The 27,538-nt window shown below is 43.1% G+C and overlaps 2 protein-coding genes across 7 annotated transcripts in view; one reads left to right on the forward strand and one right to left on the reverse strand.

Moving 5' to 3' along the window:
* Positions 1-5,731, reverse strand: part of MAST2 (microtubule associated serine/threonine kinase 2) — a 160,836-nt gene extending 155,105 nt beyond the window's left edge. For all 6 annotated transcript variants that reach the window (XM_036347546.1, XM_036347543.1, XM_036347548.1 and 3 more), the window contains exon 1: positions 5,269-5,731. In XM_036347546.1, the coding sequence (XP_036203439.1) occupies positions 5,269-5,448 (180 nt within the window). In that variant the 5' untranslated portion in view covers positions 5,449-5,731. The remainder of the gene's footprint in view (positions 1-5,268) is intronic.
* Positions 5,732-19,941: 14,210 nt separating this feature from the next.
* On the forward strand, positions 19,942-20,701 carry LOC118676345 (RING-box protein 2-like). Its single transcript, XM_036350115.1, has one exon. The coding sequence runs from the start codon at positions 19,959-19,961 to the stop codon at positions 20,298-20,300; it is 342 nt and encodes a 113-aa protein (XP_036206008.1). The 5' UTR covers positions 19,942-19,958; the 3' UTR covers positions 20,301-20,701.
* Positions 20,702-27,538: the final 6,837 nt, after the last annotated feature.

Here is a 27,538-nt window from a genome sequence, read left to right on the forward strand (position 1 = left end):
TAATAAATGGTGCTGGGAAAACTGGAAAAATACATGCAGAAAAATGAAACTAGATCACCAACTTACACCATACACAAAAATAAACTCAAAATGGATAAAGGTCTTAAATGTAAGATGGGAAACCATAAAAATCTTAGAAAAATCCATAGGCAGCAAAATATCAGACTTATGTCGTAGCAATATCTTTACTGATACAGCTATTAGGGCAATGGAAACTAAGGAGGAAATAAACAAATGGGATTACATCAAAATAAAAAATTTCTGCACAGCAAAAGAAACCATCAACAAGAGAGCCCACTGCACAGGAGAACACATTTGCCAATATTATCTACACTAATAAACAAGAAAGAAGCAAACTGACCATACCGTTGCAACGCCCCACAGCCAATCAGGAGTGAGAATGCAAATTAACCAAAGATGGCAGGTTAATTTGCACACACAGGCACCAAGCGGCCAGGGGCGGGGAAGGAACATCCCCAGGACCTAGGTGCTCCGAGCTGGCATGCACGCAAGTGGCCAGGGGCAGGGCGGGAACGTCCCCCACAGCAAGGGACCATACAGCAGGGCCCTGCTTGCCCCTGGCCATTGCAGCAAGGGGCAAGCAATCCCCCACAGTTAGCGAGCAGACAGCAGGGCCCCCACAGAGAGCAGACACCAGGGCCTGCGGTGGCATCAACAGGCAGGTCCGCAGAGAGTAGAGAACCATGGGGAGCAGGCCTAAGCCGTCAGTAGGACATCCCTGAGGGCTCCCAGATTGAAGAAGGTGAAGGTCAGGCTGAGGGACGTCCGATCCCATGCACGAATTTCATGCATCAGGCCCCTAGTATCCAATAAGGGCCTAATCTCCAAAATTTATAGGGAATCAAACATCATTAACAAAAAGAAGATAAACAATCCAATCAAAAAATGGACAAAGGTCCTATAGACACTTTTCTTTTTTTCTTTTTTTTTAATATCTTTTTATTGATTTTAGAGAGGAAGGGAGAGGGAGAGAGATAGAAACATCATTGATGAGAATCATGGATCAGCCGCCTCCTGCATGCCCCCTAGTGAGGATTGAACCTGTGATCCAGGCATGTGCCCCCACCGGAATCAAACCTGGGACCCTTCAGTCCGCAGGCCGATGCTCTATCCACCAAGTAAGTATCTATCTACTATATGATTTCTAATCATTATTTCATTTAACCTCAGAGAACTCAAGATTTTACTTTTGTATCATGGAATTGTGAGAATTGGAATTTCAGAAGATTCACAGATTTACTGAAGCCCAATCAAAGATCCTCTTAGGATCCTACATAAAAATAAAACAATTCAAAATTAAAATTTCAGATAGTTTCTGTGGCACTTGAGTTAGACCTGGAAGTTTGAGTAGAATTTCAATGGACAGAGGCAGAGAAGAAAGAGCTTTTCAGATAGATGATTAATTAAAATAAATACATGAAAGTGCCTAGAAATAAATGAATATTTACTGAATGCCCATTATATACCAGTTAAACACTAAAGGCTGAGGATACAATAATGAAGAAGATAGCCTCTCAACAGTTTTTTCTCTGATGAGAGACTGACAACCAATATTTGGTATTAGTTAGCAAATATCTATTTCAAGCACCAGCACATATCTATGTTTTTAATAATTATTCAGACTAATAACTATGTTTCAAATACAATACTAGGCCTTACGTATGCCACGGTAAATGAAACAGTCTGACCTGAAAGCGAAATAGACAATTTGTATTTATGCAACAGTGGACACAAAACTAAATCTTGAGAACCAAGAAGGGGCATCTAACTCTGATTCTTCAAAAAGTGGTAAGTATCAAGTAGACCTTGAATGACAAGGTCTTCAGACTTTATTCTATGGGTATTAAGAAGCTAATGAAGCCGAAACCGGTTTGGCTCAGTGGATAGAGCATCGGCCTGCGGACTGAAAGGTCCCAGGTTCGATTCCGGTCAAGGGCATGTACCTGGGTTGCGGGCATATCCCCAGTGGGAGATGTGCAGGAGGCAGCTGATCGATGTTTCTCTCTCATCGATGTTTCTAACTCTCTCTCTCCCTTCCTCTCTGTAAAAAATCAATAAAATATATTAAAAAAAAAAAAAAAAGAAGCTAATGAAGATTACTTAAGATAAAGAAATGATCAATTTAACAAATATCTATCACTGGAACTCGGGTAGGCAATGAGGTCTAATTTTTTTGTAACAGAATGCAGAATAAATTAGAGACTAAAAGCCGAGAAATGCAGTTTAAGTATTACAACAGCCAAGACAAAAGTTTATAAATGCTGAATTAAGTTAATGACAATGAGAATAAAGATTTGAAAGATGTCATGAGGTAGAATCAACAGAGCCTGGATAAGGGGATTAAGGGAAAAGGAAAAGTCAAAGACCACCGATACAATTTCAAGTTTGATGACAAAAACAAAGAAAAGACACAGGTAGAAGCACACTTCAAAGGAGAAATAATAGGTTCTATTTTAATGATACAGTAAGCCACTAGAGATCCACGTCCTGCATCCTGCTCAGAATTGATTCCTAAATGCCAGTATAGTATAAAGCATAACAAGCATTACTCCATGTCATGAGAAATGGAGAACAAAGTCATTGAGAGGTGTATGTTTGTTGATTGGCTAGGCTCCTACTCCCTGAGTGAATGGAGCCCATCTAGCCTCTAACACACACAACTGAAATTTTTACCTTTTCAAAAATCAAATAATTACAAGTTATGGACTTTCAAAGATACTATCAAATTATAAAAATCACAAATGCTGAAAATCTATGCTGGAAACATTAAGCCCAGAAAAGGAAATGTACAGCTAAGGAAAAATGTCAGGCATAGCGTCTCAGATCACTCTACAAAAAGGTTCTGTAGCACATGCCATTAATAAAGAGGGCCAGAGACCCTTGTTCCACATCCTAAGCACCTGCCACAAATAGGAAAGCCTACTAAAAAACAGAGTACAATTACGGAAAGAGCTAAGGACAGAGGACATATCCTCAAAAAACACTTAGGGGACAGGAAAAGAAAACAAACAAAAAAAAGACACACAGGAAGCAGTCAGGCAAACAAAAGTGGAATGGATATTATGACCAAAGAAAATATCAAGGAACACACAGTCAATAGTGACAAAGAGGATGAGGACTATGGGAAGACTATCAGATTTCATTATTTAAAGGTTTCTGGGACTGCTACATAACTGTGTAATTCTTTCACAATTAAAACTTTTCACAAGTAGTCATGCATTGCTTTTTAATTTCAAAAGACATTTTAGTATCCATCCTGGTACATTCACACAATGGAAAGCTATACAGCAATGAAAAAGAACCAACTACTTCCATAAGCAACACATAGATGGATTTCACAAACATGATTTGAATAAAAGCATCTAATCACAAAAGAGTACAAACTGTATGATTCCATTTATATGAAGCTCAAGAAGAGGCAAAACTAATCCATGGTGATAGAGGTTGGGAAAGTGGTTACCTTTCGAGGACTGCAGGTATAAAAATGTTCTACATTTTTACCTAAGTAGTGGTCACATGCATATATTCACACCTCAATAAAATAAAACAAAAAATGTACAAAGTTATTGGTGACCTTGAAGACATCAGTTTTGGGAGAGTTAAAGTGCAGAAGCCAAACCATAATATGAGAAATGTATACAAAGTGAGGAAACTGATTCATTTTTCAAGAAGGTTGCTAATGAAGCAAAGAAGAGATAACAAAGTAGCTTGGGTGGGTTACACAATTCAGGGAAACTGTGTTGTTTTTATTTTATTTGAGATTTAAGGCAAAGAGAAAATAACATACATAACAAGGGCAAATGAGATGGAATGAAACCAAGAGCATTAATAGAGGGATTAGCTTCAGAGAGGAGGATGAATACTTTTCTCTGAGATTGATGCAAAGGATGAGTGAACACAGAAATCCTGACATAAATAAGAGGAGAAAAATCAAGTAACCTTGAACTCTATAGTGAAGCATGCAATGAAGTCAATTGGACCAGGTAAATTGATTAAGGAAAGGATCTGAACTTTAAATACACTTTTAAAGTTCCAAATAGGTACTGCAGAACATATAAAAGGCAAGGATGACTGGAGAAATTACAGCAATAGGACAATGCTCAGTGGCCTGAAAGCAAGGGCAGAGATAGCCCATGGTGCAGTATGCTCAGGGCTGGGTGGAGAACAAAAGGTGAAAGAACAAAAGGGGGGAAATCCAAATGTTAGCATGTGCATCACTGAAACTATATAATAAGGAGTGGTGTATCGGGAAAAGACTTATTTAACTGATGGAAAGAAGCAGGAAACCTAATAGAAGTCTTAAAAGATTCAAAGATGAAGTCACTAGGTCTCAAGTGCAAAAGGAAAGCTGTCACTAGAGTTCATCACAGAACATTTTTCTGCAAATCCCACAAGATCAAAGACCACATAGTCTCCTTTCACTGAACTTCCTACAGCTACAAGTGGTAACTTCTCCCTCCCGGATAAAACCGACCTTTAACCTCTACCTCTAACTACACCTTGATTAATAAATCATACAAACACATCCTGTCCATTCAGAAATTCCATGGATATTTTTTCACTGCTTTCTGTGTTTTCCCATCAAGATGTTTTCAGTGGGAAACTCTTAGAACGCAGAGCCTATAATCTATGAATTCCCTGTTCACAGCATCAGGCCTGAGATTGCACACATGCAGGTGTTTTAAAAAGTGCTTTCTCATGAAATAGATGGTTACTGAGAACTTTAGAAACGATTCTGAACACACTCCTACAAGACTATAATGATGGCCAAATCAAAGAATGCTTAGGAATAAGCATTCCGTTTTTATACCTGTCAAGAAAACCTCTAGGAAGTAGGATAACATTTACTACATAATATTGACTTTCCCTATCTTATACTGCTTACCCCTCTAGGTAACTCCTTAATGCCCCTTTAGTGAGCTGTTCTTTGCAGTGCATTTACTCCCAGCCCACATTCCAGCGTCCCTTCTTCCCATCCAGAACCTCTGACTACAAACGCCCGTAGACCATCTTTTCACCCGCTACTCCCCCGTTTCCCATTCAACCCCAGGCCATCACTTCATTTCTCCACTCCCCATTTTTCTGCCTCTCCAGACCTCCCACTTCTCCTGCGGAACTACATACTCAGTCCCCACCCCTCAAAAGCCCGAGCCCATCTTCCCGCCGGCGATTCCCCTCCCCCACCCCTTCCATTCATGCTCCCCCTCCACCCCTCCCCACCCCACCCCGGACCCCGGCCCTCCCTACCTGCTCCTTGACCTCAGGCCCCGTGGGCCCGGTCCACTCCTCCAGCCGCTGCCTCCCGGGCGGCGCTCGCCGGCGCGGGGGCAGGAGCTGGGGCAGCTCGGCCGCCCGCTGAGCCCCATCCTCCCCGCGGGCAGCCGGCAGGGGCGGCTGCGGTCGGTCGCGGCAGCGGCTCCGCTTCATATCGGCGGCTGGGCCCCACGGGCGTCAGCGCCGCGACAGTCCCGGCCCCGCACGACTCCGGGCCGCAGCGCTGCCGCGCCAACCACCGCCCGCAGCCACCATGGCCCGGCGGGCGCCCGAGGCCACCGACCCCAGCTCGCGGCTCCCCTGCGCTTTCTGGGGCCCTTTCGGCGCTCCTCACGGAGAAGGCAGCATCGTCGGCGCCTCGTTTTCTCCCACCCGGCACGCGTTTAGCCGGCCATCCGCAGCCGTCGCCGCCGGCTCTACAGCCAGCTGCCCGCCCGCCTCCAGCCGGTCCCCGCCCCTCCCCTCCCCTCCCCTCCCCTCCCCTAGCGCGCGCGCACGGGGAGCCCGCCCGCCACCTCCAGCCGCGCGCGGCCTCCCGCGCACGCGCCAGCGAACGGTCGCGAGAGACCCGCCCGTGGCCCCTCTGTGTAGTGGGGTGAGCGGAAGCGGGTGGGGCTCCCAGCCGGCAACTGCGGCTGCAGACACTCATTGATTCTTTCATTCATCCATTCATAAAAATGTGTGCTCGGCCAAGGTAAGTGGTAAGGATCCAAAAATGAGTTAGAACTGGCCAGTGCCTTCAAAGAACTATGGGGAGAGGGACCAAGCGCAGGAAGGAGTCTAAACATACGACTAATTAATAAAATACTAATGCAATGCCTTTTTATGGAGAGCTTGCCACTGTCACCTAATCTTCACACTTTGGAGGCAGGTCTGCTCATTCTCATGTTACAGATAAGAAGACCGAAGTGAAGTGACATGTGCTCTGCAAATCAGTGAACAAATTAGACCGGACCCAATTCTGGCTTTTATGACCCTTTCCACTGTTTCCCGCTGCTTCCAGAAAGTAAGATGGGGTGTGCAAAGTCCTATAAAAGAGGAAGAAGTGATGGATTCCTTCTGGGGGAAGGGAGGACAAAAAGGCTTCCAGAATGATTCCCATGATTCCCCAGTGACAATGAAGTCATCATGTTATAACCCGTCCAGCCTGGCCACAGCCAGTCCATCTGTGGCCTGAGCAGCCTGGCCTGTCACTTCAGTGACTCATCTGCTTAGCAACGTGGCTATAGATCATCACTGTCTGGCGTCCTGCTCTGGCTTCAGCTAGTCTGCCACAATGTTGTATTCTCCCTTCTTTTGACTTGACCATAGTTCTTTCCCTGAAGGCTGCGCTCATTTTTCCTGGACCTCCTCCCTGAACCCTTTCTGAAAAATAATAGCTACCATTATAGAGTGCCTACTGGACCTACAGATACTGGGCATCAATTCACACATATGCAAACAAGAAGTAAGTTGTATCCTGATACCCCAAGAATGCAGGTTTAAGCCCAGGTCAAAAGTAGCCAATGAATGCATAAATAAGTAGAACAATAAATCGATCTCTCTCTTTCTTCTTCTCTCTTAAACATAATTAATCAATTTTTTTAAAAAGAGGCATGTTGTGTTATTTCTAATTTACAGTTGAGGAAACTGAGACACAAGTTACATAATATGCTAAATATGATACAGCTAATAAGTTCAAGGCCAGGACTCAAAGCAAGGTCTAACAGATACTGGAGCCTACACACACAATAGAATGTGATATCACTCCATGATTAAATTACATGAGATTCTGTCTTGTTAGCAGACTCACTCTCACTCTACTAATGGCTTTGAAAAAGCAAGATACCATGTTCTGAACTGCCCATGGAGAGGGCCATGTGGCAGAAAATACCAGAGAATCTCTAGGAGCTAGGGGCAGCCTCTGGTCCAAGAGCCAGCAGCAAAGAAAAAAAACCCCAAAGTGCTAAGTCCTACAACCATAAAATCCACAACCTGAGTGAGCTTGGAAACAGACCCTTCTCCAGGTAAGAACATAGCTCAGCCATACCTAAATTCCTGATCCACAGAAACTGTGAGATAAGTGTGTGTTATTTTAAGCTGATAAGTTTGTGGTAACTTATTACACAGAAATAGGAAACGAATGTAACAGCCAGATACTCACCTTCTCAGCCTTTCATCAGCCAGAGAGGGCCATGTGACACAATCTGGCCTGAATCCACTCTTATCCCTCCTTCCTCAGTTTAATAAATGACAAACCTTTTTTTTTTTTTCCAGTTACTCAGGCCAAAACCTCAGAATGATCCTGAGTCTTCTTTCTCACGTCATATCCATTCCACTAGTAAATCCTATGCAAATTAAGAGGATAGACAGGCCTGGCTAATGTGGCTCGATTGGATGGAGCTTCGTTCCAGTGCACAGGAAGGGACTTGGGCTCGATTCCCAGTCAGGGCACGTACCCAGGTTGTGGGTTCCATCCTTGATTGGGGTGCGTGCGAGAGGCAACCGATGGATGTTTCTCTCTCACACTGATGTTTCTCTTTCTTCCTTCTGCTCTCTCTCTCTCTCTCTCTCTCTCAAAAAAAAAAAAAGGGTATTAATTATCTAGAGAGAAGTGATGATAACAAGTACTATCAAAGTGATAGTAGTGATGGAAGAGAGTAAATGGATTTTAGAGAGACTTAGAAAGTAAAAACAGGACCTGCTATCTGCATCTGGGTACAGAGAAAAAGAAAAGACTTGAGAATGATTTCCAAGTTTCTGTCTTGGGTAACTGAGATAGGGAACAATGAAGAAGAAGTCTGAAGGAGTTATGATTAGATAATTGTTTTAGATGTGTTTACTTTTAAGTGCCAAGTGAAGATGTTCAATGAACTATTGATTAAAGTGATGTAGAGCTCAGAACTGAGAGCTACCAATATTTAGATGTGTAACTAATACACATATAATCTTAATCTTAGAGTATAAATATGATCACATCACTTTTCTTTTTTCTAGTCACTTGGGCCCCTCATGTCATATTATCAGAAAGTCTAGTATCCCCTTTATTATCTTAAAACTCCAAGGTTCTGCCGAACCGGTTTGGCTCAGTGGATAGAGCGTCGGCCTGCGGACTCAAGGGTCCCGGGTTCGATTCCGGTCAAGGGCATGTACCCTGGTTGCGGGCACATCCCCAGTGGGGGGCGTGCAGGAGGCAGCTGATCCATCTCTCTCATCGATGTTTCTAACTCTCTATCCCTCTCCCTTCTTCTCTGTAAAAAAAAAAAAAAAAAAAAAAAAAAAAAAAATCAATAAAATACATTTAAAAAAAAAAAAACAAAAAAACTCCAAGGTTCTTACATATTCTAAAAGGTAAGTGTGGCAGTTATCTAGTGTTATATAACAAAACAACCCAAAAATTGTGACTTAAAACAACAATCATTTATTTGGCTTACAATTCTGTGGGCCAACTAGGCAATGATTGCTTGCTAATCTTCCTAATGGAGGATACTCAGTGTTTCTCGGGGACTGGGGAATGTACACACCCTCTTGGAGAAGGCTGCTTTCAGTGATGCTAACATGCTCTTCTATGAAAGACTCCCGATGTTATTCAAAGGAGCCCACATTACTCTTCTAAGAGTCAGCTTTTTTTTTTTTTTTTTTTTTTTTTTATTGATTTTTCACAGAGAGGAAGGGAGAGAGATAGAAAGTTAGAAACATCGATGAGAGAGAAACATCGATCAGCCGCCTCCTGCACATCTCCCACTGGGGATGTGCCCGCAACCCAGGTACATGCCCTTGACCGGAATCGAACCCGGGACCTTTCAGTCCGCAGGCCGACGCTCTATCCACTGAGCCAAACCGGTTTCGGCTAAGAGTCAGCTTTAAGGATTCCTTATTATAATTATAGCAGAAACAGATACTTGTCTCCCAATACCCATTCTCCCTTTTATCGTTGGACACATAGCCACCTAGAATAAAAACAATTTCCCAGCCTTTTTTATGGCTAAGTAGAGCCATGTGATTAAGCTCTTACCAATGAGATGTGAGCATAAGTGATGAGTGCAACTTTTAAGTTATGTCCTTAAAGAGAAAAGGCATGTCTTCCCTGTCTCCTTTTCTCCCTTTATCCAGCCTGTTGCTTGAAAAGTGTTCATAATAGAAATTTATCTTGGACCACAGGGATGAGGAAACATTTTAGGGATGGCAATGCAACAATGTAGAAAGTTCCATAGAGCAGAGCTGCCATCCGTGCTCTCTGTACTATTATGTGAGAGATAACTATACTTCTATCTTGTTTAAGTCACTGTATTTTGGGTATCTGTTACATGTAACCAAACCTCCATTGTTTTCCGTTAAAATGGTGTCACTAGAGAAGCTGATGGATCACAAATGTAATCTTTGTCAGGGCATGGGCTCCAGATGGAAATTGAATCCATGTTAAATACATTAGGATACATTTGGCATCTTAGGAAAATCAGTAATCTAAGGGAAATCCAAGAATAAAAGTAAAGCTGGCCTCAGGGAATTTGGACTGGGAGCATCTTTAGGATCCTCTGCAGTAAAAGTTACAGCAGTTCTCAACCTGTGGGTCGCGAGCCCTTTGGTGGTCGAACGACCCTTTCACAGGGGTCGCCAAAGACCATCCTGCATATCAGATATTTACATTACGATTCATAACAGTAGCAACATTATAGTTATGAAGTAGCAACAAAAATAATTTTATGGTTGGGTCACAACATGAGGAACTGTATTTAAAGGGCCAGAAGGTTGAGAACCACTGGTTTAGGACAATTTATTCCATGCTGTTATTACCATGACTAAGTTTCTCTCTTGATCTCTACTTTAATTCATGTGTCTTTTTTATTTTCTTCCCAGAATTAACCAGCTTATTTACCCTCTGTTATGTATTATTGCTCTATACCATAACTTCTGCCTAACAATATTTTCTACTTAGCCAAAACTTTGTCTTGATCAAAGCCTCTTCTCTACTAATTGTCTCTCTATACAATTTAAAATTTTCATTTCTTACCTCTAATATCTGATGCATTCTCTACTTCCTAATTCACTTACCTAAGGACAAGAAGCTAATTGCCCATAGTTTACCTTTCAAGTTACTTTAGTAGCTGCTGGATAACCTACACATTAGTCAGGGGTACCTTCCAGGTCCAATCAGCAATGTCTAGAAATTTGAAAGATAGTATCAAGTGGTACAAAAGATGACTGCCTAGGACTGTAAGGGAGGGATAATCTATCTATATAAAACCCTAATATGCAAATAGACCGAATGGCAGAACAACTGAACAACTGGTCACTATGACCTGCACTGACCACCAGGGGGCATGTGCAGACTATGCGGGCGTCGGCAGCAGGCGGCAGAGCATGAAAAATGGTGGGCGTTGGCTGCGGTGGGATGGTGGAGCAGGTGAGCAGGAGTGCCAGACCAAGGCGGGGCACCAGTCGCTGTCATCAGGGTGAACCTCTGGTGGTTACTGAAAATTCTTTGCTCCAGTGCACCGTGGTCCCGCCCAGTACTCATACCCGCTGCTGGAACCAGCTCCACTCACACCCATTGCCGGCGCCCAGCACCGGTCCCAATCACTCAGTGCCATCAGCGGATACAAGCAGTGACTGCTGGCCCGATCACCCTTGAGGGCTTCTCCACCTCCCCTTACTCCCGTGGGGCAATTGGGGCAGCAGTTGCCATTTGCACCCGCTGAGGGCATCGGCCCCAATCACTCCGCACCATCAACGGGTGCAAGCAGGACTGGCACCATCAACTCGTGGGAGCAGCGGTGGCGGGAGCACAGCTGCCGGCAGCCGGCAGACAGGGGATCCAGGCTGTGGTGGGACTGGCATGGAGGATGGGCCAAGACTCACCCCTGTGCCCACAGCAGCCTCGTGGTCCACAGTTCCTTTCAAGGTGCACAAATTCTTGCACTGGGCCCCTAGTATTCCATAAAGGAGGATGGTAGACTTCTCTGGAACTATGAGTAACATTTCTTGGATAGATACATTGGAAGGGGATAAAAGTGGAAACCAGAAACCACTTAGGAGTGTATTACAAAAGAATAAGTAAAAGTGGTCAGGTACTTATCAGAGTTTTACAGTAATAGGGCTAGACAGGAAGGTACAGATTAAGGAAATATTAAAGATGTGGAATATACAGGACTTGATGATTAGCCAGATAGGGGAAATGAGCATATGGGATGAGTCCAATAATCTTCAGGAGTCTGGTTTAACTAACCAGGAGGATGCTGTTGTCTTTCACTGTTCTAAAGAACACTGAAGGAAGAGCAAGTTTCATAATTTCATTCACTCATTTACCCACAGTCAAGAAGTATGTGTTTAACCTTACATGAAAGAGAAATACTGACAAATGCATTAACTGGACATTACAAAAGAGTCCAATATTGGGATATGTTGATTTCATGCTGCCTATGAGATATATCAGATGAAAATATGGCTCTAAAATCCAGGGAATGCTCTCAGCCTGATATACTAGTACTAGAGGCCCGGTGCACAAAATTCGTGCACTGGGGGGAGGGGAGGCAGAGGGTGTCCCTCAGCCCAGCCTGCACCCTCTCCAATCTGGGACCCCTCAGGGGATGTCTGACTGCCAGTTTAGGCCCGATGTGGGATCGGGCCTAAACCAGCAGTCGGACATCCCTCTCACAATCCAGGACTGCTGGCTCCTACCCATTCGCCTGCCTGCCTGCCTGATTGCCCCTAACCGCTTCTGCCTGCCAGCCTAATTGCCCCCTAACCGCTCCCCTGCCGGCCTGATTGACACCTAACTGCTCCCCTGCAGGACTGATCGCCCCCAACTGCCCTCCCCTACTGGCCTGATGGCCCCCAACTGCCCTCTCCTGCTGGACTGATCTCGCCCCCAACTACCCTCCCCTGCTGCCCTGATCTCACTCCCAACTGCCCTCCCCTGCCGGCCATCTTGTGACAACTTAGGGGCAGCCATCTTGTGACAACATGGGGGCGGCCATCTTGTGATGACATGGGGGAGGCCATCTTGTGACAACATGGGGGCAGCCATCTTGTGATGACACAAGAGTGTGAGGGTCAATTATAATAAAGAGGTAATATGCAAATTGACCCTCACTCCATCACACCATCACAGATTGGCTGCACCCACAGCGGAGGCAGGCTTCCCATAACACAAGATGGCTGTGTCCACAGTGGAGGCAGGGTTCTCGTAACGAGTCGTAATGAGTGATCAGCAGGGACCTGAGGCTGTGCCTCCCACCCAGTGGGGCTTGACGGGGGACCTCAGGCCGCACCCCCCACCCCGGTGCCGGGCTGGGGGACCTCAGGCTGCGCCCCCTGCCCTGGCGCCAGGCCCAGGGACCTGAGGGTGCACCAGGGGACCTGAGGCTGTGCCCCCTGCCCGGTGGGGCTTAACAGGGGTGGGACCAGCCGGGTCTGGGTCTCTCGTGATTTCGAGGTGCACACGGGTGGGCGGGGACTTGACTGTGGGTCCCATGGCGTGCCCCAGACTCTGACAGGAGGAAGATTTTCATATACATTTTACTAATTTTCTTTCATCTCTGACACTTCTATTATAGAGAAAGAGCAAATAGCAATATTAAAATATTTCCTTTAATTAATTCCCTTTTAATGTGCATGAATTTTGTGCACCAAGCCACTAGTATAGGATATATGACAGAGTGAAAATGCTTACAACCTTCTCTCCCATCCTGGAGCATCCTCCTGGGCCAAGAGAATTCTATGGATGCCAGACTGCTTTTTTGGACTTTGAGAATGCAGTATAAGGAGAATGAGAAATAGGAAGAATACAGGCATACCTCAGAGATTTTGTAGGTTCAGTTACAGACCACTGCAATAGAACAAATATCTCAGTTGTTACATAAAATTTCTCAGGAGCCAAGAAAGGGACTGATAACTCTAGCATTACATTGTGAATTTATTAAGGAAACTTAAAAATAGGGTGTGCCTCCGGTGGCAGTGAGAAGACATGGATATCCTCTGTGCCCCATGGCAAATGCTAAGGGGTTCTATGGGACAGGGCAGGTTGGATAGGGGTACTAGAGCATGACCCTCCCCAGGTAAGAAGAAAACACCTTACTTGCTTGCCCAGAGGTGGGCCTGTTCCAGGAACCAGCACAAACCAGCACACTGTGGGGCATAGGGGAAGTTCGATCAGTCTCTGAGGGGATTTTTGGGAAGCAATCGTTGTTCTGGGAAGGAACTAGCAGGCAGTTCAGCAGTGGCAATATCATGAAAATATCTCTCTTCCACAGCAATAAAGCAAGCCCCACTAATTTTTTTGGTTTCCTAGTGTATAAAAAGTTGTGTTTACACTATACTGCAGTCTGTTAAGTATGCCATAGCATTGTGTCTTTAAAAATGTACATACCTTGGCCTGGCTGGGTGTCTCAGTTGGTTGGAACGTTGTCCCATACACCAAAAGGTTATGGGTTCAATCCCCAGTCAGGGCACCTATGATAGGCAACCGATCCATGTTTTCTCTTTCTCTATATCTCCCTTCCTCTTTCTCTAAAACCAATAAAAACATATCCTTGGGTGACGATTTTTAAAATGTGTATACCTTAATGTTAAAATACTTTATTGCTAAAAATGCTAACCATCGTCTGAGCCTTTGCCAGTCATAATCTTTTTGCTGGTGAAGGGTCTTGCTGCTATGTTGATGGCTACTGACTTATCAGGGTAGTGGTGGCTGTGGTAATTTTTAAAAACAAGACAGCAAGAAGTTTGCTGCATTGATTGACCTTACTTTTCACTGATTTCTCTGTAACATACATTGCTGTTTGATAGCATTTTACTCACAGCAGAATTTTGAAAATGCTGTGGCTGTTTTGATCTTCTATCCAGACCACTAAAACTTTCTCCATATCAGCAATAAGGCTGTTTTGCTTTCTGATCATTTGTGTGTTCACTGGAGTAGCACTTTTCATTTCCTTCAAGAACTTTTCCTTTGCATTCACAACTTAGCTTACTTTTGGTGCAAGAGGCCTAGCTTTTGGCCTTGCTCAGCTTTCAACATGCCTTCCTCACTAAACATAATCATTTCTAGCTTTTGATTTAAAGTGAGAGACATGCAACTCTTCCTTTCACTTAAACACTTAGAAGTAATTATGGGACTATTAATTGGCCTAATTTCAATATTGTTGTGTCTCAGGGAATGGAGAGGCCCAAGGAGGGAAAGAAGGAAAAGCTAATCAGTAGAGCAGTCAGAATATACAGAAAATTAATCAAGTTCACCATCTTATACGAGCATGGTCCATGGCACACCAAAACAATTATAACAGTAACATCAAAGATCACTGATCACACATCACCATAACAAATAAATATTAAAAAGTTTGAAATATTGCAAGAATTACCGAAATGTGACACAAAGACATGAAGTGAGCAAATGCTGTTGGAAAAACAACACCAATAGACTTGCTCAACACAGGTTTGCCACAAGCCTTCAATTTGTAAGAAAACAAACAAACAAACAAAAAAACAGTATCTTCCAAAATCAATCAAGTGAAGTGCAATAAAATGAAGATAGAGGTAGAACTTAGATCAAGAAGCTAAGCTGCCCTGACCGGTTTGGCTCAATGGATAAAGCGTCGGCCTGCGGACTCAAGGGTCCCAGGTTCGATTCCAGTCAAGGGCATGTACCTTGGTTGCGGGCACATACCCATTTGGGAGTGTGCAGGAGGCAGCTGATCGATGTTTCTCTCTCATCGATGTTTCTAACTCTCTATCCCTCTCCTTTCCCTCTCCCTTCTTCTCTGTAAAAAAATCAATAAAATATATTTAAAAAAAAAAAAAAAGAAGCTAAGTTGAGCCCTGGCCAGGTGGTTCAGTTGATTGAAGTGTCATCCCATACACCAAAAGTTTAGGGGTTTGATTCCTAATCAGGTCACATACCTAGGTTTTTGGGTTCTATCCCCAGTCAGAGCATGTATGGGAGGCAACCTACCCATGTTTCCCTCTCACATAAATCTCTCTCTTTTTCCCTTTCTTAGAAACCCTTCAAAATATAGACTTCAGACATTGGGCCATGAGTTGGCAAACTACATACCACAGGCAAAATCTGGCTTGCTATCTATTTTTGTTAGGCCCGGGTCACAGATCAACATTTGCAATAAAATTCCTACTACTTGATCCTTTAAAGTACAATTTGTGACGATAGAAAACACTAATTTTTTTAAACACTAATTTTTTTAAGTAAAATGTTATCTCCCATCCAAAAAGAATTCTATTCTTTCCATGAGTTTTTATTTTTTATGCAGAGTTTAATGAGCATCATTATGACTATTACTTTGAACTCTTTATCTAATAGACAGCTTACCTTTGTTTCACTTAGTTCTTTTTCTGGGGTTTTGTCTTGTGTTTTTGTTTGGAATGTATTCTTTTATCTACTCCTTTTGCCTGTTTGTTTCTCTGTATTAGGTAGGTCAGCTATGTCTCCTGGTCTTTAAAAAAATGGCCTATTTAGAAGGTGTCCTGTGGGGCTCAGTGGTGGAATCCTGTCTTGTCAGAAAGACACATGCTACACAGGTGTTCTCGGGATGGACTAGTGTGGCCTCTTGTTGTGGTTGGGCCAGGACTGCTATGGACACACTGGCAGGAGAGGCTAGTCCCTTTCTGGGCTGGCTGTGAGGCCTGGCTGCAACTGTTGTAGACACACTGCTGCATGCTGGTGCTGACTAAGGCTACCCACCGGGTGTGACAGGGCAGGAGCCACTTTGGAGGGGTGCCAGCTGGGTGGGTCCTCAGGGAAATGCCAGGGCGGGTGAACAGTGCTAGCAAGGTTAATGGAGAATGTCAGAAATGGCCCTTGCCAGCATCAGACCAGCAAGGAGGAAGGAGAGGGAAGAAAAGTGAGAGAGAGAATGACACCCACCAACACTCTGACTCAGAAGAAAGTTCTAACAGAACCCTGTCCCTCCAGCACACACCCTAAAATTAGTCAATGTATTACTTTGATGTATGACCCAGGTGCTTTTCAAACTGCAGCCTCTGTGCTCGGACTCACAAAGAGCTCAAACTTGGTTTTCTATAGCCCTTTGGCTCTCCCAGATGTAAGCCCTGCTGATTTTCAAAACAAGATGTTATGGGGCTCATTTTCTGGTACAGGTCACCCAGTCTGGGGCTCAGAATCCCTCACTTTTGGGAGTGGGGAACCTCAGTTTATAACATTCCCACCTGTGGGTCACCACAGGAGAAGTGGCAGGTAGGGTAGGTCCTGGCTAGACTTATCTTTGCCCCTCCTACCTGTCTCAATGTGGCTTTTTCTTTTCTTTTTTTTTTATAAATCTTTATTGTTGAAAGTATTACATATACTTTTTCCCCCATTGACCCTCTTCAGCCTCCCCCTGCTCCCCGCCCCAGGCCTTTACCACCCTATTTTATGTGTCCACAGGTTATGCATATATGCATACAAGGTCTTTGGTTGATTACCTCCCACCTACCCAACCTCCCCCACCTCCCACCGAGATTCCACACTCTTCCATTTCTCTGGATCCACTCCGTTCATCAGTTTGTTACTTAGATTCCACATATGAGTGAGGTCATGTGATACTTGTCTTTTTCTAACTGACTTATTTCACTTAGCATGATACTCTCCAGATCCCTCCAGGCTGTCTCAAAGGTAAGAGATTCTTCTTTTTTTACAGCTGCATAGTATTCCACGGTATAAATGTACCACAGATCTTTTATTCACTCATTTCCTGATGGGCACTTGGGCTGTTTCCAGATCTTAGCTATTGTAAATTGTGCTGCTATGAACACAGGAGTGCATACATTTTTTCTGATTTGTGTATTGGGTTCCCTAGGATATATTCCTTGAAGTGGGTTCACTGGGTCAAATGGCAGTTCCATATTTAATTTTTTGAGGAAACGCCATAATGTGGCTTTTTCTTTATATCCATACTTGTAAAAAATTTGTTCTGCTAGTCTTCAGGTCATTCTCAGAGACAGTTGCTCTATATATAATTGTAGTTTTGGTGTCAATGAGAGCAAGTGAGCCCAGGACCTTCCTACTCTACCACCTTGAGCATGAAGCCAGAAGCCTTGCTCTTGAAATGCCATTTTAGCTTTTCCGTGGAAAATCGTTCCTTGCTTGCGGTTGATGCACTGCCCCAGCAACAAATGTGTCTCCGGATCATTGAATCACTGCCCCACTCATGAGTTTGTTTTTTTAAGTATTCAGTTAGTATTATATTTTGAATTTTGTCAATAATAAGTTTGTAGAAATTTGTTTTTCCTGTTCTTATAAAAACACCTAGATAATATCCTTAGTTTTCCCTCTTGGCCCACAAAGCCTAAAATATCTACTACCTGATCCTTTAAAGAAAAAGTTCGCTGGCCTCTGGTCTGCATTAGGCAGTAAAGTAGCCACGTTCAGCGATGTGCTTTGGGACATCTGGTTGCATTTGGATAATCATTCCAAGGAAAATGGACCCCAATACAGTAATCCAGAAGAGAGACAATGAGGACTGTATTAGTCAAAACTTATCTGGCTGCAAGTGATCCAAATCTAATGTAAACACATAAGCAAAAGTGAACATAGGACACACTGTTAGTTGCCTATCCAATATCCATTTCTCTAACTTCTATTCTAACAGACTTCCAATTTGCTATGGAGCACCAACGTATGTAGTAGCTAAAAATTCTAACCTTTCCAGAGTGCAAATGGGGGTCATCTGTACTTAGGGGTGGTCATATGGCTCAGTTCTGGCAAATGAGAAAATTAAAGGAAGTTTCAGAGTTAGGCTTCCAGAGGTATGTGGTTGGTGTGCTTACTCCTTCAGTCCTTTGTCCTTTCCTTCTTTGTCCTTTGTCCTTTCCTTCTCTTCTTGATAAGAAAGCAGACTTTGCTTGGGAGGTACAGCCACTATCCTGCCTCATATTAAGGATGGTGGAACAGGAAGACAGAGGAGCCTGGTCTTTTATGACATTCTGTAACCTGAAACAGTTTCTCTTACCCTGGAATGCCTATCTCCAGGTATCTTTTTATGGTAGGAAAATAAATTTCTATATGGTTAAGCCATGTTAATAATTAGTTGCAAATGAACACATCCCTAGCTGATAAAGAGAATGTATTAGAAGGATCCTAAGAACTCACAGATTATACAAACTGAACTGGAGCTCAACAAACTGTTCTTGAAAGATGCCGAGTACTGTAGAGCTTACCTCTTTATTTCATTGCTTAATAAATAGGAAGGACTGATTTACTATATCATGATATCCTCTTACAATGCAATATTATATAACCACTATAATGATATAATGATATAAATTAAAAAGTATATACTAGCCGGTTTGGCTTAGTGGATAGAGTATTGTCCTGGGTTCGATTCTGGTCAGGGGCACATGCCTAGGTTGCGGGCTCGATCCCCAGTAGGGGGATGCAGAAGGCAGCCGATCAATGATTCTCTCTCATCATTGATGTTTCTATCTCTCTCTCTCCCTCTCCCTTCCTCTCTAAAGTCAATAAAAATGTATTTTTTAAAAAAGTATATAGCAGCATGAAAAATGCTTCTAACATAACCTTAGTTATATTAGCAATGCTCCATGTATAAATTCAAATCAACAAAAGTGTACGAAGTAGAAAATTAAAGATTACCCCAGGGTAACTATTGTTAAAAGTTTTGTATGTTGCCGAAACCGGTTTGGCTCAGTGGATAGAGCGTTGGCCTGCGGACTGAAAGGTCCCGGGTTCGATTCCGGTCAAGGGCATGTACCTGGGTTGTGGGCACTTCCCCAGTGGGGGATGTGCAGGAGGCAGCTGATCGATGTTTCTCTCTCATCGATGTTTCTAACTCTCTATCTCTCTCTCTTCCTCTCTGTAAAAAATCAATAAAATATATTTAAAAAAAAAAAAAGTTTTGTATGTTTACAAACATTTTTCTATGCACAGAAAATTGTATATTCTAATTTTACTTATCAGTGTATGTTGATCATTTTACATATCATTAAATAGTCCTCTAAGACATATTTAATGGCAGTTTAATAATCGACTTTCAAAAAATATACAATTATTTATTCAACCATCTCCTTGTCTGTAAAGCTATGGTAGCTTTTGGATGCAAGTAATTGAAACCCACTCAAATAAGCTAAAGGTGAAAAGATGAGCTGTTATAAGGATACTGGACTGTTCCACAAAATGAAGATAAAGGAATGCCAAAAGTGACTAGAATGTATAATGGAATGCTCTGCTAATACTTTTCTCTCTCTCTTTTGCCTCTGCTTCTCCCCACATCTCTGCCTCATTCTCCTCTTTCTGCCAACTGGAATTATTTGCCCTTCAGTCCACCTGGAGGATAACAGTCTGACACAGTTCCTGAATTTTTACACTCCTTCCATTCAAGATAGCTTGAACTAAACTGGAATTCCAAAGTAAGAAAGACATATAATTCACCTAGTTAGGACAGGTTGATCTACTCTGGTCCAATCAACAGTGGCCAATGGATGAAGGTCCCACTTGAGGCTAGAGTCAGGAAGGTGATGATATGAATAGGTCCTTCGGTTCTCAGAGAAGGGTGAATCACTGTAAGCTAAGAAGATACCCCCAAAGATGTCTACTAATGCCTTCATGTGTCAATTTACCTTCTTAGAATGGACAGATAAGTTAAATCATCACATCAAATGATATGGGCATTGTAAGGCCAATTTGCTTTCCAAAGAAAGCATCAGGTCTCCGCGCCGCCGCCATGGCCGATGTGGAAGACGCCGAGGAGCCCTGCGCCCTGTCCTCTCACTCCGGGGGCGCGGGCTCCAAGTCGGGAGGCGACAAGATGTTCTCTCTCAAGAAGTGGAACACAGTGGCCATGTGGAGCTGGGACGTGGAGCGCGATACGTGCGCCATCTGCAGGGTCCAGGTGATGGATGCCTGTCTTAGATGTCAAGCTGAAAACAAACAAGAGGATTGTGTTGTGGTCTGGGGAGAATGTAATCATTCCTTCCATAACTGTTGCATGTCCCTGTGGGTGAAACAGAACAATCGCTGCCCTCTCTGCCAGCAAGACTGGGTGGTCCAAAGAATCGGCAAATGAGAGTGGTGAAAGGGCTTCTTAGTGCATTTGTCCAGAGCCCCGGTGGATCGCCTTATCAAGTGCCCTACAACGACCAGGATACTCCGGAGGACTAAGTCTTCCAATAGGAGGAGATGGATCTTTGGTCCTTGAGGACTCATCCAAGGCATTGGGTTAGCATTTTGTCAGTTTCATTTTCAGAAATTCTCTACAATTAAGAAGATAATTTATTAAAGATGGTCTTTCCTATCTCTGTGGTATGTGTCACACTGCTTAGAAGTGCTATAAAGGAGGAGAGAACTACAAATTGAATGACCTTTATAATTTACCTATTGATATGTAAGGGGCTGTGGAAGCAGTTCCGTTGGAAGAGAACTTTTGCATGCTTTAAGGTTGATCAGTTAAAAAAAAAGACAATGTTATAATAACAAATAAAATACAGTTTAAAACCCAAAAAGAAAAAAGAAAAAAAGCATCAGCCTACACTTCCACCTGCAGTGTCTGGGAGTTCCTGTTTGCCTACACCCTGCTAACTCAAAAAAACTGGAGGCTCTGACATTTTCTTATTTTGAAAGGGAAAAAGTGGTATCTCAATGTTGTTTTAATTTTTTTTTTTAATCACTAGTGGGCTGAGCATTTTCTTAGGTATTGATGGACACAGCAGAGCTGCTTTGTGAGCCTCTCCATGGTAAGATTGTGAAGATTCTCCCCCACAGGGCTGAGGAGTGAGGCTTTCTGATGGGACAGATGAATGGATAGGATCTCTGAAGCTGTTATACAAATGTCTGCATTTCTTCCAGGCTGCCTATGCCTGCTGGCCAGCCACTACCATCCCCTGCCTGGATCCCCTCCCTCCCACCAGCAAAAACTCTAGATGTGAGGTCTCCCAGCTCTGTTGGAAAGTAATTATTTGCAAAGCAAGCTCAGAAGCCCCTATTAGCAGAGTCAACACTGTAGCAACCTGTACTACAGCACAGAAGCTGGATATGTGTGGTACCAGATCCAGCTATCTGGAGAATTTAGCTGTATTATCTTGTGGTTGGAGCATACAACTATGAAGACTGAAGTTTCATTCTCCTGCCCTTCATCTCTCTGCCATGTTTCACCCATCCCACCCACAGCCTCCAGTGCACATTTCTGTTATTGCATTTGGCATACTGTGTTATCAATATCTGTGCTAGTGTCTTTTTCCTCCATAAAGTATCAACTCCTTCAGGACAGGAGTTGAGGTCTGTCTTGTTCATCTCTGTGTCCTCAGTTCTGTGAAATTCCTTTACTAGACTTGCTCTGCCAGTATTTCATCAGAGCTCCCTGGTTGGGAAAGATAAAAACTAGAGACTATAAGTACAGTAGAGGCCCAAGAAGGACCATTTGTTATCCGAAAAGCTAAAGAACAAACATATTTTTTACTGAGGACTGAATGTATAAGACTTATGGTAAAGGGAAACTAGCATTTTCTAAGTAACTACTAAGTGCCAGGCATTTGTACTATTCAGTCCTCTCATTCACTTGGTTTCTTGCTTATAGCTGTCAGGCTCCCTGTACTATAAGAAAAACAGTAGTCAGCATCTCCAGGCTTACATTATCATAGATAAGAATCTGCAACCAAAAAAGAGAGGGATTCTCTCCCACAGTCTATAGATTAAGCCAAAAAATTATTCTGATTAGGTCTACTTTGGTCACATGTCCCCTGTGGGACAATCACTGAGCCAGGAGAGGAACAAGTTTTGTTAACCCAAACAACAGAAATGGAAAAGCTTGCTGGACAGCCAAGAGCCTTAGTTACCAGGGCTAAAAAAGTATTGGAGTAACTGTCTGCTTTGGTATCCTTTCCTCTAACACTATAAGGACTGTCTTCTTGTGCCTTGAGGGAATGCCTTTTTAGCAAAGCGTTGAATACTGGGCCTGGTCTGAAATAATATGGAGAACTGAACAGTCAGCACATCTGGGTGAAACTTCTCCCACTACTAGGTCTTCAGATAAGAAATTTCAGGTCCAGGCAGAATCCATATCAGTCCCCAAGCAACTGGGGTTGTTTTGAGACCAAACACAGTCATGCCCCATTTTTTTAAATCCTACTTAATTTCCAGTCTCCTTCACTAAATGATGATTGACTCTCAAACTCACTCTTCCTCTAGCCATTTTCTTCACTCACTTTTTAAGAGACTTGCTATGGAAATTTATTCATCCATCCCTCCCAAAATAACTTATTAAACACCTGCTATGTACCAGGACTATGTTGGGCATCTTAAAAAACTTAAAAATAGCCCTAGCCGGTTTTGCTCAGTGGATAGAGCACTTATCTGTGGACTGAAGAGTCCCAGGTTCAATTCCGGTCAAGGGCATGTACTTTGGTTGCAGGCTCCTTCCTGGACTGGGCTCTGGTCAGGCGTGTGCAGGAGGCAACCAATCAATGTTTCTCTCACATCGATGTTTCTTTCTGTTTTTCCCTCTCTTCCACTCTCTCTAAAAATCAATAGAAAAATATCCTCAGATGAGGATTAAAAAGAAAAAACTTAAAAATAGAAAACCTGCCCGGCCAGCATGGCTCAGTGGTTGAGTGCCAACCTGTGAACCAGGAGGTCATGGTTCGATTCCCGGTCAGGGCACATGCCCGGGTTGCCGGCTTGATCCCCAGTGTGAGGCATGCAGGAGGCAGCCGATCCATGATTCTCTCTCGTCACTGATGTTTCTGTCTCTCTCTCCCTCTCCTTTCCTTTCTGAAATCAATGAAAATACATATTATAAAAAAAAAAAAATAGAAGACCTACAGGGGGTTAAATCAACAGATGTCAGCCTGACCAGATGAATCTTTCCACTGAGTCCTTTCAGACTCTTCCTGAATCCCAGGTCTGCAGAGCACTAAACAAAACAGGTGTGTGGACGAAAGGGACCTCGTGCTAACCTGATAAGCTCAGGGAAGGCCTGCATGGCGGTCTTACAAACTCAGAGACCTAAAGTAACCACAAGGGATGGTCTGAAATTAAACTTTAACTAAAAGCAGTTTGGTGGGTAGTTACATCCTAGGCTGGTATCTTCACTGACAAGGTCAACCTTTACCTTAACTGAGCCTATCTGTCTTTTTGCATCTAAATTAACATACCCTTGAAATGTCTAGGTAACTTGTAACTCCCCTTTTTCTGGACCCCTTGTGGCACAACCTAATGAGCCAGACACCAGGACAGATACCACAAATTTCTTCATTATTATCATGTTAATTGTTCCTGCACCCACCTACGTAGGTGTCTATCATTTTACTTTATATCCAATCACAGGGGTTCCCCGCTCTCTTTGCTTTCTCCCGCCTCTCTAGTCTATCACCAATGGATTTCATGTAACCCACCTAGTCCCTTCCTTTGATTGCAATGTATAAACATAGATGTAACCTGCCATTCTCCAGAGCATTATCTCAATTCGTTGAGGTTCTGCTTCCGGCATATGTTGACAGTTTGGCTTAAATAAACTCACAAAAATTCTTTACAGATTTGAATGTTTTTATGTTAACAGATGTGACTACCAGGTGTGGTTTCCAACTGTCCTCTTTATGATAAAGTTACCAAAAAATACAGGACACTTTTTTCAATCAAATTAATAAATACATCTATCTAAACAATTGGGGACTTGAAAAAGATAAGACTGTTTTTTTTCTGGAAGTAGAGTATAATTGACTTCACACATATGTGCTCAACTTGTACCTTGGCCCAAAGCTGATGGTCTCACCTCACCAGCTATCCCCACAGTTGGTGATTTTCTTTAAAATTTAGTAACAGCAGCAATAGCTGGGTAGTTCTAATAGCAAGGTCAACTGCTCAAGGGTATTTCTGAGAACTATGGTTTCTTAGTAAAACCAAAAAAAAAATAGTCCCCCTGGCTTCTTCATCTCTACTCTGTTCTGTTGTCAGGGAAAGTGATACACTCAATTTCCCTAGGCTATATAGTAAACCACACTTCAGCCACCATACATTGATCTCAGGTGCTTTTAAATGGAGCATATAGTACTATCTAGTATCTTTCCAGAACTCAGTGTGAACTCTTAAGCATGACCTTGCTGTGTGTGTGACAGGAGTACAAACAGCACTAGTTGACCAGCCATGTCTTCTAGGGTGAAACCTTCAAACTGTCAAAACCTTATTTTGTCATGTGCTACAAGACAGAAATCTTCCCAAAAGCCTTAGGATGAAAGTGAGGCAAAAATAGGCAGAAATGCTATTTGCTTAGAAAATCCAGGCATTTCATCAGTGATAGTGAGAGGAAACTGATATAAACCTGCAGGCAAGACAAAGGAAGTAGCCAAAGTAGTCTCTTGCATACTCAGTGTCCATTGTATGCAGAGCTGGCAAAGAGGCTGGACCAAGAAAGAAAAAGCAGACATCTCTCCCCTGGTGGTTCAGTTGGTTGAGCATTGACCTATGACCCAGGAGGCCACAGTTCAATTCCCGGTCAGAGCACATGCCCGGGTTGTGGGCTCAATCCCCAGTGTGGGGCATGCAAGAGGCAGCCGATCAATAATTCTCTCTCATCATTGATGTTTCTATCTCTCTCTCCCTCTCCCTTCCTCTCTGAAATAAATAAAAATAAATTTAAAGAAAAAAACACAGACGCCTGATTGAGATCTCATCTTGTGTTAGTTTCTATTGTTTATAGATAAACTGGAATGATATGCTGTATTAATTAAATAGATAGAGGCAGCAAGTTTGGAAAGTCATAATCAATCTCTCCAATATGCAGAAGATGGAAACTCTGCAGACAAGCCAGCCTTGGGCAGGCCAGGAGGAGACAGATTACCCCAGAGGGACTGATGTATTCTTGGGAGAGTGGGTGCCTTAATTTGAATTCCCCTGGAAACAGACCCTGAAGCAAGGATTCAAGAGCAAGTAGTTTATTAAGCAGTACAGGAAACACCAGCAGGGAAGTGAGGAGTGAGAAAGAGAAGGGAAAGAAGTCAATAAAGAACAAGTTATCAAATCAGCTATTACTATAGGTGACTGGAACTTAATCCCATAGAGAAACTGTAGGAAATTATGTAGAATACAGGTCTCAGAGTTATTCCGTGTCAAGGGTGAGGAATAGATCCTGTCTGTCATTGGTTGAGAACTACTCCAAGGGATACTAATTCCCTCCATCACCATCTCTGTCACTGCACACCCAGCCTGCCACATACCTGAACCGAGTGGCCTTCAAGCAAAGAGATGCAGATGCAAGCAGATGGAAATTTGTTCCTCAGTACTTAAGTGATAAGGCCCAAAGGGTAAAGGCAGAGTAGCAGCATCAAAAGGGCTGGAGCATGGTGTGCATCAAATCTTTGTGAGCCCTGACTGGTTTGGCTCAGTGGATAGAGCGTCGGTTTGCGTACTGAAGGGTCCCAGGTTCGATTCCGGTTAAGGGCATGTACCTTGGTTGCGGGCACATCTCCGGTGGGGGGTGTGCAGGAGGCAGCTGATGGATGTTTCTCTCTCATCAATGTGTCTAGCTCTCTATCCCTCTCCCTTCCTCTCTGTAAAAAAAAAATCAATAAAAATATTTTTTTAAAAATCTTTGTGAGACTTTGGGCAGACTTGGAGAAGCTTTGTGACCCTAAGTAACAAAGTTAGGGAGCTAAAATTCCCTTCTTTCCCCTTCTCTACTACAAATTACTGTGCCAAGGCCTACTGGAGAATTCTGGTGGAGAGTGCCAAGCAATTGGAAGGTTCTTTGAAGAGATGGGTAGAGCGTAAGAATATAAGCAATTTTCTCTCAATTCCTGTGAGATGCCTCTGAGTATTCCTTAGAACAGTGGTTTTCAACGTTCCAAATGCCGCAACCCTTTAATACAGTTCCTCATGTTGTGGTGACCCCCCAACCATAAAATTATTTTCGTTGCTATTTCGTAACTGTAATTTTGCTACTGTTATGAATAGTAATGTAAATATCTGATATGCAGGATGTATTTTCATTGTTACAAATTGAAAATAATTAAAGCATAGTGATTAATCACAAAAACAATATGTAATTCTATATGTGTTTTCTGATGGTCTTAGGCGACCCCTGTGAAAGGGTCGTTCGACCCCCAAAGGGGTCGCAACCCACAGGTTGAGAACCGCTGCCTTAGCATGTCTGGGGAGATTTTTGAGGGGCACTGAGGTCCTGCATGGCAAATGGGGGCTAAGCACCACTGTGATTGGACATTAACATTAAGATAGCTTCTTTTTAAAATACCATTGGCATATTTCACAGACCTAGAACGTACTCTCCAAAAATTCATCTGGAATAAAAAACGACCCCAAATAGCTGCAGCGATCCTGAGAAAGAACAAAGCAGGTGGGATCTCAATACCAGATATCAAGCTGTATTACAAAGCCACTGTTCTCAAAACTGCCTGGTACTGGCACAAGAACAGACATATAGATCAATGGAATAGAATAGAGAGTCCAGAAATCAGCCCCAACTAATACGCTCAATTAATATTTGACAAAGGAGGCAAGAACATACAATGGAGTCAAGATCGTCTCTTCAATAAATGGTGTTGGGAAAATTGGACAGATACATACAAGAAAATGAAACTAGACCACCAACTTACACCATACACAAAAATAAACTCAAAATGGATAAAGGACTTAAATATACGACAGGAAACCATACAAATACTAGAAGAATCCAAAGACAACAAAATCTCAGACATATGCCGAAGCAATTTCTTCACCGATACAGCTCCTAGGGCTTTGGAAACTAAAGAGAAAATAAACAAATGGGACTACATCAAAATAAAAAGCTTCTGCACAGCAAAAGAAACCATCAACAAAACAACAAGAAAACCCACTGCATGGGAAAACATATTTGCTAATGTCATATCTGATAAGGGCCTAATCTCCAAAATTTATAGGGAACTCATACAACTTAACAAAAGGAAGATAAACAATCCAATCAAAAAATGGGCAAAGGGAGAGAACCAAGATGGCGGCATAGGTTAACGCCGGAGTTTGCTGCTTTGAACAACTACTTCAAAAGTGAAACCAAAAAACGGAAGGGACATCACCCAGAACCACAGGAACGCTGGCTGAGTGGAAGTCCTACAACTAGGAGGAAAGAGAAACGCATACAGACACTCAGAGGAGGCACAGTGCTGAAGTCAAATTCTGAGGTGCGGAGTGCGCGGAGCGGGCTGGCGGCGGAGGGCGCGGTTGGCGTTTTCAATCGGGAGGGAGTCGCAGACTCTGAGCTCCAGATCCGGGCTAGTCTTTAGGGACCCAGACTCAAACGGGAGAAGCGGGACTGTCTGGCTT

The sequence above is a fragment of the Myotis myotis genome, unplaced genomic scaffold, assembly GCF_014108235.1.
Source record: "Myotis myotis isolate mMyoMyo1 unplaced genomic scaffold, mMyoMyo1.p scaffold_m19_p_2, whole genome shotgun sequence".
In the NCBI taxonomy this organism is placed as follows: Eukaryota; Metazoa; Chordata; class Mammalia; order Chiroptera; family Vespertilionidae; genus Myotis; species Myotis myotis.